The 14,436-nt window shown below is 54.2% G+C and overlaps 1 protein-coding gene across 3 annotated transcripts in view; it reads right to left on the bottom strand.

The window, feature by feature from the left end:
• The window catches only part of LOC141167079 (scaffold attachment factor B2-like), a 183,333-nt gene extending 170,511 nt beyond the window's left edge, over positions 1–12,822 (bottom strand). For all 3 annotated transcript variants that reach the window (XM_073654455.1, XM_073654621.1, XM_073654535.1), the window contains exon 1: positions 12,504–12,822. In XM_073654455.1, the coding sequence (XP_073510556.1) occupies positions 12,504–12,662 (159 nt within the window). In that variant the 5' untranslated portion in view covers positions 12,663–12,822. The remainder of the gene's footprint in view (positions 1–12,503) is intronic.
• Between the last annotated feature and the right edge of the window lie 1,614 nt (positions 12,823–14,436).

Here is a 14,436-nt window from a genome sequence, read left to right as displayed (position 1 = left end):
TATTATTACTACTACATATTGGGATAGGATCCTGGAGATGGGAATACCCCTTTAAGTTGAAGGATAAGTTATTTATATGCTCAGCTCAATCCACACAGATGCCACAAGGGCTATTGTAGAACTAGGATCCACTACTCCTAAGCAAAAACCTGTGTCAGTCATTGAGTAGAACAAATACCTGGGAGGTGTGGACCTTGGAGAGTAGGTTCTACAGCCATACCAGGTATCAAGAAAATCATATACCTGGTATAAAAAGTTTTTTACCTGTTTTAGATTGCCACATTTAGATCTTTTGTGTTAATCAAGGAAAGTATCAGGAAAAGGTCACTTAAAATCTTGTTTTTGTACATGTTGACCTTGCTCATCCATCTAAAGTGGTCAAAAGACTCACTGAGCAGCATTTTATTGCACTCATTCAAGAAACAGAAACAAGAAGGAACCCCCAGAGAAAAGGTCATGTATGTACCAAGAGAGGAATGAGGCATGATAACTACTATTATTGCCCAAAATGCCCATCATTGCCAGCCTTATGCCTCACCGACTGCTTTAACATCTTCCACACGAAACCACGTTTTTAAACTATTACATTTATCCCATTTTGTCATTCAAGCATATGGTTTATCTGGTGACTGACATATTGGAGTAGAGCTTGCTTAGTTTCCGAGTTGGATGTCCCCAGAGACACAAGCTGGGCACTACAATTGCATATTGGCAATTTTTGCTCTAAGGCCTCTGCCCCACTATTAGTATTCGGTCAGTAATTTTTTGCAGGAGTGGAGGCCAAAACCAGGAGTGGGTGATACAAACAAGTGCACCAATTCTGCATTTATCACCGACTCCTGGTTTTGGCTCCCACTCCTGCAAAATAATTACTGACCAAATACGGATAGTGTGGTCGTGGCCTAAAACTTCCAATGATGCTTGTTTCTGGAAATCATCCAGGAGTGAAAATTGTCACTAAACCTATAGATGAATTCCCAGAGAAGGGTCATTTCCAAAATGGGGTTACTTCAGGTGGGATGTTGCAGCTCTGAAAAGTGGCAAAACAGCACAATCTCCCCTGAAGTGACACCATTTTGGAAAGGTTCAACTAGGAATGTAGTGACCATTTTCATTCCATCACACATTTGACTAGAGCGCGCTTAACAATTACCAAATTTTCCTACGGAAGAATTTAAGATCTAGGGCTGATATGTAGTTTCCACAGGAACATTTGATTTAAACACATCCAATTGTGTAAGTTATTATTCCGTAGATAGCAATACTAAGATTTGTATTCAAATATATATCTCATACCCAGTCATCAGGAGATTAAGCGAGGGCATTAACTATAAAATATAACTTAATAGATAAGTTTAAAATGTTTAGTGTAAGACAATTAGGCTATGTGCCCACGATGCAGAAATGCTCAGGATTTTTTCCTGAGCGTTTCTGTATTTCCCTGGCAGAAAAAACGTATGCGGATTGTACATGCGTTTTCCTGCCAGGGACAAGCGGATGTGAAGCGTTCTTCACATGCATTTCCACATGCGGGTTGAGAAGCGCTTTCCAAGCGATTTTTAGCATCACTTGAAAAGTGCTTGACAACTTCACACTATATAAATCCATGCAAACAGCATGGATTTATATACTGTGACCCGAGAGAGTGGTAAAAATTAACCTATACTTACCTTCCAATGGCCCGCGCCGTCTTGCTGCGCTCCTGTGCTGGCTGCCGGCAGATCGCGGTACACTGCACTGAAGGACCTGCCGTCACATGACTGTGACGTCACCGCAGGTCCTTCAGTCCTGCGCGATCTGCCGGCAAGCACAGGGAAGGAGTCCGGGGGCCGTCGGAAGGTGAATATAATCTTTATTTTTTATTTTATTCTTTTTTTACAGCTTTTAGGGTAACTGGGTGTGGAGGAGAGTCTCCTGTCCTCCACACCCAGGTTACCAACCGCACATTAGAAAGCGCCAATTACGCAAGTACAGATGCAGTCTTGCGGAATTGGCGCGTTCTAATGCAAGTCAATGGCGGTGAAAACGCAGCACTTCCGCTGTGGCAAGACAACTCGCTCGGCTCTCCTGGAGGCAGACTCAGGACACACGTTCTCAGGGTTCCTTTCTGCTGGTTTATTATCAGCCATAAACTCATGCAGGTTTCACAGGAAAACAAACATGACCCCTCTGGGGTTAAACGGAAAAAAAAACAAAACAAAGTATAACTCAGTCCATAGATGAGCGGGTTCCGCCCGCTCTCGGTAGCATAAACTGCACTGCTAAAGTCCATGTGAAAAGCTCTGCAGCTTCCACAATACTGTCTGGAGACTTCCCTCTCCAGACCACACTCCAGAGAAAAAAAAAAGGGACTGAGCTTTTACACATTGCTCGGCCACACCCTGAGGGGAGGTAGGGGGAATGGCGTCCCGCCCTCTTTGCCATTCCCATAAAACCGCACACCCTTTAACAGAGTAAATCTACCAGCATATAACACGCTGGCAGAAAAATAAAGTAGGTCTTAGTTCACACAGGAGAGCATCCTGAGTGACACATACCTCCCCTCACATATAAAACCAGTGACACTGTCACACCGCAAAATAATTAGTAGTGCTGCGTTTTTTTTCTGCAATGAAAATCCGCAGTGGAAATTTCCACAGCATGTGCACAGCACATGCGGATTATCATTGGGGGAACATGGCAGACCTTCTACCAAGCGTTTCTGCAGCGTTTTTGCTGCTGCGGAAACGCTTAAAAAACGCATCGTGGGCACACAGCCTTATGGTGTAGACAAAGTGCACATACTCCCCAGGTCGGAGTAACAACAAAGTAAGAGAGTAAAGCACGTCACCTAAGTGGCGTACCAGACCCTGATCAGAAAGGATCATTTATTAATGCTTAAATGACACAGTCTCTATGAAACGTCCAACAAGTGGACAGAATTAGACGTTTGTCAACAGGGTTAAACACAGCGCAGTGGTTGTTAGAGGCCAGAGAAGTGTTTTCAGATCAGAACTCTATAAATACCCTGGTTTTCTGACTAAGTGGGAACAATAAGCTACCCATAGCTCAATACGTTTTATGATATTACTGTTGGAACAGGAACAATTATCTTTGAATACATTCAGGCTGAGACTAGGTGGATTTTCTATCTCAATACAGTGGCACCATTAGGATTAAATGAGCAATGTAGTTATAATTGCTTTATTTAAAGAATTAGAACCTTCGCATTGTAATTTTATGCCATTAATTCTTCAGCTTGATCAATTTAATACTGGCTGACCGCACAATTATGTCACTGTCTTGGACTCTGTACAGACAGAGGTAATCCTATTACTCTGTACCTATATGACTTCTAGTACCAACGTTCAACATATACTCTTTTGTACATTGCCAATATAGTGTGAACTCCTTAATCATTTTGGTATGGACACTAATACACTGTTTTATGTGACCCTTCTCCCCTGTATATACAGGAGGGAATAACCTGGTTATGCTATCCATTACATAAATGAGCCATGTGTTTAACCCCTTAACAACCCTTGCCGTATTAGTACGCACATTTGCGTACACCCAGTTCAGTGAGGGCTGCTGCGCTGAGCCCTCACTGAACCGAGCACATGTCAGCTGATTATTACAGCTGACATGTGCCCGCAACAGCCCCGGGTGGAATCGCGATCCACCCGCGGCTGTAAACATGTTAAATGCCGCTGTCAATCTCAGACAGCGGCATTTAACGAGCGCTTCCGGGTAGCGCGTCATAAGCCCCGCCCATCGGTAACCCCGTCACGTGATCGCGGTTCACCGATGGGTGGGCATGACAACCCAGGGTCTGCAGCAGACGCCTGTGGTTGTCATGATCTGGTCGCTATGAGCGCCACCTAGTGGTCGGCGCTCATAGCACAGGACCATTTCTGCTGCATGCAGGATCTGCTGGTCCCCTGTATGTAGCAGAGCCGATCGGACAGTTGCTGCTTCTAGTCTCCTATGGAGACTATTGAAGCATGCAGTAAGTGAAAAAAAAAAAAAAAAAAGTTTCTAAAAATATTAAAAAATATATAAAAGTTTAAATCACCCCCCTTTCGCCCCATTCAAAATAAAATATATAAAAAAAAAACCTACATAGACATATTTGGTATCGTCGCGTTCAGAATCGCCCGATCTATCAATATAAAAAAGAATTAATCCGATCGGTAAACGGCATAACGAGAAAAAAAATTCTAAACGCCAGAACTATGCTTTTTGGTCGCTGCAAAATTGCAATAAAATGCAATAAAGGGCGATCAAAACATCGGATCTACCCCAAAATGTTATCAATAAAAACGTCAGCCCGTCGCACAATAAAAAAGCCCTCATCCAGCCCCAGATCACGAAAAATGGAGACGCTACAGGTCTCGGAAAATGGCGCTTTTTTTTTTTTTAACACCACTTAAATATTAAAGAACCTATACATGTTTGGTGTCTATGAACTCATAATGACCTGTAGAATAAGAATGGCAGGTCAGTTTTAGCATTCAGTGAACGTGGTAAAAAAAACAAAAAAACAACTGTGGTATTGCACTTTTTTTGCAATTTTACCGCACTTGGATTTTTTTCCCGTTTTCCCGTACACGATATGGTAAAACTAGTAATGGCGTTGAAAAGTACAACTCGTCCCGCAAAAAATAAGCCCTCACATGGCCATATTGACCAAAAAATAAAAACGCTATGGCTCTGGGAACAAGGGGAGCAAAAAACGAAAATGTAAAAACGGAAACCGCTCCGGGGCTTAAGGGGTTAAACATGTGCGGTTTCTGCCCCTTCCATGCACGCTTAATGGGGTAAGTTATGGATTTGCATGTTGTGCGACGCCGGTTTGAATTGGGACATTATGTGAATGGTCCCATGCCTGTGTCTTGATATGGCCCCGAGTGATGCTGTTTTTTTTTTTTTAGCTCCTCTGGCTATGACGCTGTAATTGGTGCTGTGACTGCTTGACCAGCGATGAGGCCGCTTAGGGTAACGCCTCCGGAGATATCGTCACCGGAAGTGACTTCCGGTGCGTTCCACAGGTATAACATGCATCTCACACGCTGCTGCGTTCACTCCACCGGATGCGACCTGCGTTCTACACATTACCGCATGCCACTGTGCGGTGTGTCATTTACTCTTATACATCAAACTGATGGGTTTCACATTATTGGCAATTATAAGTGGACCTACATCCACCTGACTACTTGAATATTAGCATCATATATAAACTCCTTTACTGTGCCATAGCACTGCTTCACCTTAGATTAGTGAAGACAGTTATGCTTTATGCTGAGATAGCTTAGCCTTTATGGTGCTACACAGTAGGGTCCCCTGATGACTCCGAAAGGAAGAAACGAGTCAAGACTACAGGGCAAGCACAGGGCTACTAGAGCAGTCTCGATGTGGACTGTCCTTGTTAGGGCAGGAGTAAAGGGGCACAGGGATCGTGCAGTCCATGTAGGGAATTAATAGGGGCAGAAAAATACACCTCCCCTGGACCATTGCCTATCTACCTGCTTCCCCTTCAAGAAACATCTCATCCTTTTTTCCCTACTGTGATGTGTACTACTCCACATATTAGGTGAGGACGTTCCATTACTTTTATTCAATTTTCTAAATGTTATTCTATATGGATGATAAACGTTTTCTATTGTTGATATCATTATCGGAATCCTATCTTATCTATGTTGAATGCATATGAGAAATGTTTTTTTTCAATCATTCTAAGAAGTTTACCTGTGCAGGATCATCATATTGATACTATTTGATCACTTAAGAAACGTCTAATTTTGTCCACTTACTTGTTGGACGTTTAACAGAGACTGTGTCATTTAGGCATTAATAAATGATGCTTTCTGATCAGGGTCTGGTACGCCACTTAGGTGACGTGCTTTACTCTCTTACTTTGTTGTTACTCCGACCTGGGGAGTATGTGCACTTTGTCTCCACCATAATGGTCTTACACTAAACATTTTAAACTCACCTATTAAAAGTTATATTTTATAGTTAATGCCCTCGCTTTATCCCCTAAGTTATTATTCCAAAATCTATTAAAACAAACTTCTGTTCATGGGAAAACCCGTTTAAGGGCATAAAAACTCTAAGTTTGAAAAAAGTGAAGTTTTAACCAAATTTCCGATTTTTTCACAAATAAACGCCAGTCATATTGAACAAATTTTACCACTATCATGAAGTACAATATGTCACGAAAACAATCTTAGAATCAGAGGGATCCGTTGAAGCGTTCCAGAGTAATTACCTCATAAAGTGACAGTGGTTAGAATTGTAAAATTTGGCCTGGTCATTAAGGTGCAAACAGGCTCTGCCGCGAAAACGTTAAAGGGGTTGTCCGGTACTTTTGTTTAAGTTGCCCAATGTATTCAGCATGTGGGCCTAAGTATCTCTGTAAATACCTTGTGTTGGAGTTACTGCCTGTGAGCGGCGCTATCACTGGCCACGCATAGGCATCAAATGACCCCCCGGCTGCAGCCGGCGCTTGCAGCCAAGTGTCCCTCTTCCATGTTCCACCGATGGCTGCTGGGTTGTGGGCGGAGTTATTCCCCTGCATCACACCCGGCATCCACCGCGCGCTCTCCCTCTCCTCATTCATTGGGAAAGCGAGAAGTGGATGCTGGGTGTGACGCAGGGGAATAACCCTGCCCACAACCAAGCAGCCACCATGGGAACCCCAGTGCTGAGTCATACCTCACTCGTCTTGACGACATCAGCAGGGGGGGGGGGTCACGTGCTGCCCGTGAGCGGCCACCGACAGCGCCGCTCACAGGCAGTATCAGTAGCGCAAGGTAATTACAAATATACTTATGCCCACATGCTAAATACACTGGGCAAATAAAAAAAAAAAAAAGTACTGGACAACTTCTTTAACTACCTTCTGAACTAGAAACCTTACAATTATGCTCCGTATTAGAAATTAACTAACAAAGCGCCTCCCTTCCTCCTCCCACCTGCAAGGCGCACAGGCCTCCCCTCCCTCCCTCCTGCAGGGCGCGCAGGCCTCACCATCTCCCCTCCCTCCCTCCTGCAGGGCGCGCAGGCCTCACCATCTCCCCTCCCTCCCTCCTGCAGGGCGCGCAGGCCTCACCATCTCCCCTCCCTCCCTCCTGCAGGGCGCGCAGGCCTCACCATCTCCCCTCCCTCCCTCCTGCAGGGCGCGCAGGCCTCACCATCTCCCCTCCCTCCCTCCTGCAGGGCGCGCAGGCCTCACCATCTCCCCTCCCTCCCTCCTGCAGGGCGCGCAGGCCTCACCATCTCCCCTCCCTCCCTCCTGCAGGGCGCGCAGGCCTCACCATCTCCCCTCCCTCCCTCCTGCAGGGCGCGCAGGCCTCACCATCTCCCCTCCCTCCCTCCTGCAGGGCGCGCAGGCCTCACCATCCCTCCTCCCTCCCTCCTGCAGGGCGCGCAGGCCTCACCATCCCTCCTCCCTCCCTCCTGCAGGGCGCGCAGGCCTCACCATCCCTCCTCCCTCCCTCCTGCAGGGCGCGCAGGCCTCACCATCCCTCCTCCCTCCCTCCTGCAGGGCGCGCAGGCCTCACCATCCCTCCTCCCTCCCTCCTGCAGGGCGCGCAGGCCTCACCATCTCCCCATCCTCCCTCCTGCAGGGCGCGCAGGCCTCACCATCTCCCCATCCTCCCTCCTGCAGGGCGCGCAGGCCTCACCATCTCCCCATCCTCCCTCCTGCAGGGCGCGCAGGCCTCACCATCTCCCCATCCTCCCTCCTGCAGGGCGCGCAGGCCTCACCATCTCCCCATCCTCCCTCCTGCAGGGCGCGCAGGCCTCACCATCTCCCCATCCTCCCTCCTGCAGGGCGCGCAGGCCTCACCATCTCCCCTCCCTCCCTCCTGCAGGGCGCGCAGGCCTCACCATCTCCCCTCCCTCCCTCCTGCAGGGCGCGCAGGCCTCACCATCTCCCCTCCCTCCCTCCTGCAGGGCGCGCAGGCCTCACCATCTCCCCTCCCTCCCTCCTGCAGGGCGCGCAGGCCTCACCATCTCCCCTCCCTCCCTCCTGCAGGGCGCGCAGGCCTCACCATCTCCCCTCCCTCCCTCCTGCAGGGCGCGCAGGCCTCACCATCTCCCCTCCCTCCCTCCTGCAGGGCGCGCAGGCCTCACCATCTCCCCTCCCTCCCTCCTGCAGGGCGCGCAGGCCTCACCATCTCCCCTCCCTCCCTCCTGCAGGGCGCGCAGGCCTCACCATCTCCCCTCCCTCCCTCCTGCAGGGCGCACAGGCCTCACCATCTCCCCTCCCTCCCTCCTGCAGGGCGCACAGGCCTCACCATCTCCCCTCCCTCCCTCCTGCAGGGCGCACAGGCCTCACCATCTCCCCTCCCTCCCTCCTGCAGGGCGCACAGGCTTCACCATCTCCCCTCCCTCCCTCCTGCAGGGCGCACAGGCCTCACCATCTCCCCTCCCTCCCTCCTGCAGGGCGCACAGGCCTCACCATCTCCCCTCCCTCCCTCCTGCAGGGCGCACAGGCCTCACCATCTCCCCTCCCTCCCTCCTGCAGGGCGCACAGGCCTCACCATCTCCCCTCCCTCCCTCCTGCAGGGCGCACAGGCCTCACCATCTCCCCTCCCTCCCTCCTGCAGGGCGCACAGGCCTCACCATCTCCCCTCCCTCCCTCCTGCAGGGCGCACAGGCCTCACCATCTCCCCTCCCTCCCTCCTGCAGGGCGCACAGGCCTCACCATCTCCCCTCCCTCCCTCCTGCAGGGCGCACAGGCCTCACCATCTCCCCTCCCTCCCTCCTGCAGGGCGCACAGGCCTCACCATCTCCCCTCCCTCCCTCCTGCAGGGCGCACAGGCCTCACCATCTCCCCATCCTCCCTCCTGCAGGGCGCACAGGCCTCACCATCTCCCCATCCTCCCTCCTGCAGGGCGCACAGGCCTCACCATCTCCCCATCCTCCCTCCTGCAGGGCGCACAGGCCTCACCATCTCCCCTCCCTCCCTCCTGCAGGGCGCACAGGCCTCACCATCTCCCCTCCCTCCCTCCTGCAGGGCGCACAGGCCTCACCATCTCCCCATCCTCCCTCCTGCAGGGCGCACAGGCCTCACCATCTCCCCATCCTCCCTCCTGCAGGGCGCACAGGCCTCACCATCCCTCCTCCCTCCCTCCTGAGGGCGCACAGGCCTCACCATCTCCCCATCCTCCCTCCTGCAGGGCGCACAGGCCTCACCATCTCCCCTCCCTCCCTCCTGCAGGGCGCGCAGGCCTCACCATCTCCCCTCCCTCCCTCCTGCAGGGCGCACAGGCCTCACCATCTCCCCATCCTCCCTCCTGCAGGGCGCACAGGCCTCACCATCCCTCCTCCATCCCTCCTCCCTCCCTCCTGAGGGCGCACAGGCCTCACCATCCCTCCTCCATCCCTCCTCCCTCCCTCCTGAGGGCGCACAGGCCTCACATCCCCCCTCCCTCCTGAGGGCGCACAGGCCTCACCATCTCCCCTCCCTCCCTCCTGCAGGGCGCGCAGGCCTCACCATCTCCCCTCCCTCCCTCCTGCAGGGCGCGCAGGCCTCACCATCTCCCCTCCCTCCCTCCTGCAGGGCGCGCAGGCCTCACCATCTCCCCTCCCTCCCTCCTGCAGGGCGCGCAGGCCTCACCATCTCCCCTCCCTCCCTCCTGCAGGGCGCGCAGGCCTCACCATCTCCCCTCCCTCCCTCCTGCAGGGCGCGCAGGCCTCACCATCTCCCCTCCCTCCCTCCTGCAGGGCGCGCAGGCCTCACCATCTCCCCTCCCTCCCTCCTGCAGGGCGCGCAGGCCTCACCATCCCCCCTCCCTCCCTCCTGCAGGGCGCGCAGGCCTCACCATCCCCCCTCCCTCCCTCCTGCAGGGCGCGCAGGCCTCACCATCTCCCCTCCCTCCCTCCTGCAGGGCGCGCAGGCCTCACCATCTCCCCTCCCTCCCTCCTGCAGGGCGCGCAGGCCTCACCATCTCCCCTCCCTCCCTCCTGCAGGGCGCGCAGGCCTCACCATCTCCCCTCCCTCCCTCCTGCAGGGCGCGCAGGCCTCACCATCTCCCCTCCCTCCCTCCTGCAGGGCGCGCAGGCCTCACCATCTCCCCTCCCTCCCTCCTGCAGGGCGCGCAGGCCTCACCATCTCCCCTCCCTCCCTCCTGCAGGGCGCGCAGGCCTCACCATCTCCCCTCCCTCCCTCCTGCAGGGCGCGCAGGCCTCACCATCTCCCCTCCCTCCCTCCTGCAGGGCGCACAGGCCTCACCATCTCCCCTCCCTCCCTCCTGCAGGGCGCACAGGCCTCACCATCTCCCCTCCCTCCCTCCTGCAGGGCGCACAGGCCTCACCATCTCCCCTCCCTCCCTCCTGCAGGGCGCACAGGCCTCACCATCCCTCCTCCCTCCCTCCTGCAGGGCGCACAGGCCTCACCATCCCTCCTCCCTCCCTCCTGCAGGGCGCACAGGCCTCACCATCTCCCCATCCTCCCTCCTGCAGGGCGCACAGGCCTCACCATCTCCCCATCCTCCCTCCTGCAGGGCGCACAGGCCTCACCATCCCTCCTCCCTCCCTCCTGAGGGCGCACAGGCCTCACCATCCCCCCCCCCTCCCTCCTGCAGGGCGCACAGGCCTCACCATCTCCCCTCCCTCACTCCTGCAGGGCGCACAGGCCTCACCATCTCCCCTCCCTCCCTCCTGCAGGGCGCACAGGCCCCACCATCTCCCCATCCTCCCTCCTGCAGGGCGCACAGGCCTCACCATCTCCCCTCCCTCCCTCCTGCAGGGCGCACAGGCCTCACCATCTCCCCTCCCTCCCTCCTGCAGGGCGCACAGGCCTCACCATCTCCCCTCCCTCCCTCCTGCCAGGCGCACAGGCCTCACCATCTCCCCTCCCTCCCTCCTGCAGGGCGCACAGGCCTCACCATCTCCCCTCCCTCCCTCCTGCAGGGCGCACAGGCCTCACCATCTCCCCTCCCTCCCTCCTGCAGGGCGCACAGGCCTCACCATCTCCCCATCCTCCCTCCTGCAGGGCGCACAGGCCTCACCATCTCCCCTCCCTCCCTCCTGCAGGGCGCACAGGCCTCACCATCTCCCCATCCTCCCTCCTGCAGGGCGCACAGGCCTCACCATCTCCCCATCCTCCCTCCTGCAGGGCGCACAGGCCTCACCATCTCCCCATCCTCCCTCCTGCAGGGCGCACAGGCCTCACCATCTCCCCATCCTCCCTCCTGCAGGGCGCACAGGCCTCACCATCTCCCCATCCTCCCTCCTGCAGGGCGCACAGGCCTCACCATCTCCCCATCCTCCCTCCTGCAGGGCGCACAGGCCTCACCATCTCCCCATCCTCCCTCCTGCAGGGCGCACAGGCCTCACCATCTCCCCATCCTCCCTCCTGCAGGGCGCACAGGCCTCACCATCTCCCCATCCTCCCTCCTGCAGGGCGCACAGGCCTCACCATCTCCCCATCCTCCCTCCTGCAGGGCGCACAGGCCTCACCATCCCTCCTCCCTCCCTCCTGAGGGCGCACAGGCCTCACATCCCCCCTCCCTCCTGAGGGCGCACAGGCCTCACATCCCCCCTCCCTCCTGAGGGCGCACAGGCCTCACATCCCCCCTCCCTCCTGAGGGCGCACAGGCCTCACCATCTCCCCATCCTCCCTCCTGCAGGGCGCACAGGCCTCACCATCTCCCCATCCTCCCTCCTGCAGGGCGCACAGGCCTCACCATCCCTCCTCCCTCCCTCCTGAGGGCGCACAGGCCTCACCATCCCCCCCCCCCCCCTCCCTCCTGCAGGGCGCACAGGCCTCACCATCTCCCCTCCCTCACTCCTGCAGGGCGCACAGGCCTCACCATCTCCCCTCCCTCCCTCCTGCAGGGCGCACAGGCCCCACCATCTCCCCATCCTCCCTCCTGCAGGGCGCACAGGCCTCACCATCTCCCCTCCCTCCCTCCTGCAGGGCGCACAGGCCTCACCATCTCCCCTCCCTCCCTCCTGCAGGGCGCACAGGCCTCACCATCTCCCCTCCCTCCCTCCTGCAGGGCGCACAGGCCTCACCATCTCCCCTCCCTCCCTCCTGCCAGGCGCACAGGCCTCACCATCTCCCCTCCCTCCCTCCTGCAGGGCGCACAGGCCTCACCATCTCCCCTCCCTCCCTCCTGCAGGGCGCACAGGCCTCACCATCTCCCCTCCCTCCCTCCTGCAGGGCGCACAGGCCTCACCATCTCCCCATCCTCCCTCCTGCAGGGCGCACAGGCCTCACCATCTCCCCATCCTCCCTCCTGCAGGGCGCACAGGCCTCACCATCCCTCCTCCCTCCCTCCTGAGGGCGCACAGGCCTCACATCCCCCCTCCCTCCTGAGGGCGCACAGGCCTCACATCCCCCCTCCCTCCTGAGGGCGCACAGGCCTCACATCCCCCCTCCCTCCTGAGGGCGCACAGGCCTCACCATCTCCCCCCCCCCTCCCTCCTGCAGGGCGCACAGGCCTCACATGCCCCCTCCCTCCCTCCCTCCGTCCCTCCTGCAGGGCGCACAGGCCCACCGGGCTCACCCTTTTCAGCCTCTCCATGAGGACGCTCTTGTTTCCGCCGCTGTCCAAGTTCCGCTTCTTCAGCTCGGCCTTCAGGTCGATCACACGCAACTCGCTCAGCTTCTTCGTATCCACCTCTGTCTTGGATCCGACATCTGAGGAAAGCTGCTCGTCCGCCATGCTGCACAGTATCCAGGGACAGCTGTGTTATTGGAGCTCTTCAACAAAGCCCCAAGAAAACAATCGCGACAGCACCTCGTTCCTGGCGTACGGGGTCCTATTGATGACCTCAGAGCCACGTGACCGGGCTTATTAGTGACGTCACTCTGCCGCCTTGAACGCTGGGAGCTGGGAAGGACGTCGTTGTTTTTGATTCGTCTCTATGTGCGCCTGCTTAGTGATGTCGGAGTGCGGCGTCCATTACTGACAGTAGCCTGTGTCCGATCCCTGCACAGCGTGTGACTGCTCTCACTGCCCGCAATACAAGCGCAGCCACGTGTTACTGCAGTGTTACAGCCTGGTGGGCTACAGGACCTTGTCCCTCTGCCCACCAGGATTAGGCTTTCCCAAACTGGCAGAATATGTATATATACAGCTGAAACCAGAAGTTTACATACACTATATAAAAAGACACATGCATGTTTTTCTCAATATCTGACATGAAATCAGAAGAAACCTTTCCCGTTTTAGGTCAGTTAGGATTACCATAATTATTAATGTTTACCAAATGCCAGAATAATGAGAGAGAGAGAATGCTTTAAGGTATTTTTATTACTTACTGCAAAGTCAAAAGTTTACATACTGTAGATATAGATTACTATGCCTTTAAACAATTCTGGACTGCCTATATGATGATGTCATGTGTTTGGAAGCTTCTGATAGGTTGTTTGGAAACTTTTGAGTTAGAGACACAGCTGTGGAAATATTTTAATGCACACCTGAAACACACTGCTTCTTTGTGTAGCATCATGGGAAAGTAAAGAAATCAGCCAAGATATCAGGAAGAGAATTGTGGACTAACACAAGTCTGGCTCATCCTTGGGTACAATGTCAAGATTCCTGAAGGTGCCTCGTTCATCTGTACAAACAATTATACGGAACCATAAAACAAGATGGGAATGTCCAGCCATTATACCGCTCAGGAAGGAAACGGGTTCTGTGTCCCAGAGATGAACATGCTTTGGTCCAACATGTGAATATCAACACAAAAGCAAAAGACATTGTGAAGAGGATGGCGGAAGCTGGTAAGATTGTGACAATATCCACAGTGAAACGAGCACTGTATGGGCTGAAAGACCACTCTGCCAGGAAGAAGCCATTACTCCAAAAGAAACATAAAAAAGCCAGATTAATGTTTGCAAATGCAGACAGGAACAAAAACCTTAATTTCGGAGAAATGTCCTGTGGTCTGATGAAACTAAAATTTAACTTTTTGGGCATAATGACCATCGTTACATTTGGAGGAAAAAGGGAGAAGCTTGGATGCCTAAAAACGCCATCCCAACTATGAAACACAGAGGCAGCAGCATCATGTTGTAGGGTTGTTTTGCTGCAGGACGACTGGTGCACTTCACAAAAAAGATGGCATCATGAGAAAAGAAGACTACGTGGCCAGGAAGTTAAAGCTTGGGCGGAAATGGGTCTTCCAAATGGACAATGACCAGAAGCATACTGCCAAAATGGTAACAAAGTGGCTTAAGGATAACAGAGTCAATGTTTTGGAGTGGCCATCACAAAACCCTGATCTCAGTCCTATTGAAAATTTATGGGCAAAGCTGAAAAAGCAGGAGAGAGCAAGGCGACCTACAGACCTGGATCAGTTACACCAGTTTTGTCAGGAGGAATGAGCCCAAATTCCGACCAACTATTGTGAGAAGCTTGTGGAAGGATATCCCAAACGTTTGACCCAAGTCATTCAGTTTAAGGACAATGGTACCAAATACTAATGAAATGT

Source organism: Phyllobates terribilis, unplaced genomic scaffold (assembly GCF_046119375.1).
Source record: "Phyllobates terribilis strain yellow unplaced genomic scaffold, ASM4611937v1 Scaffold_1__5_contigs__length_1240528914, whole genome shotgun sequence".
NCBI classification, from domain to species: Eukaryota; Metazoa; Chordata; class Amphibia; order Anura; family Dendrobatidae; genus Phyllobates; species Phyllobates terribilis.
Note: the sequence above shows the minus strand (reverse complement) of the source record. Positions and strands in the feature narration are given on the sequence as shown.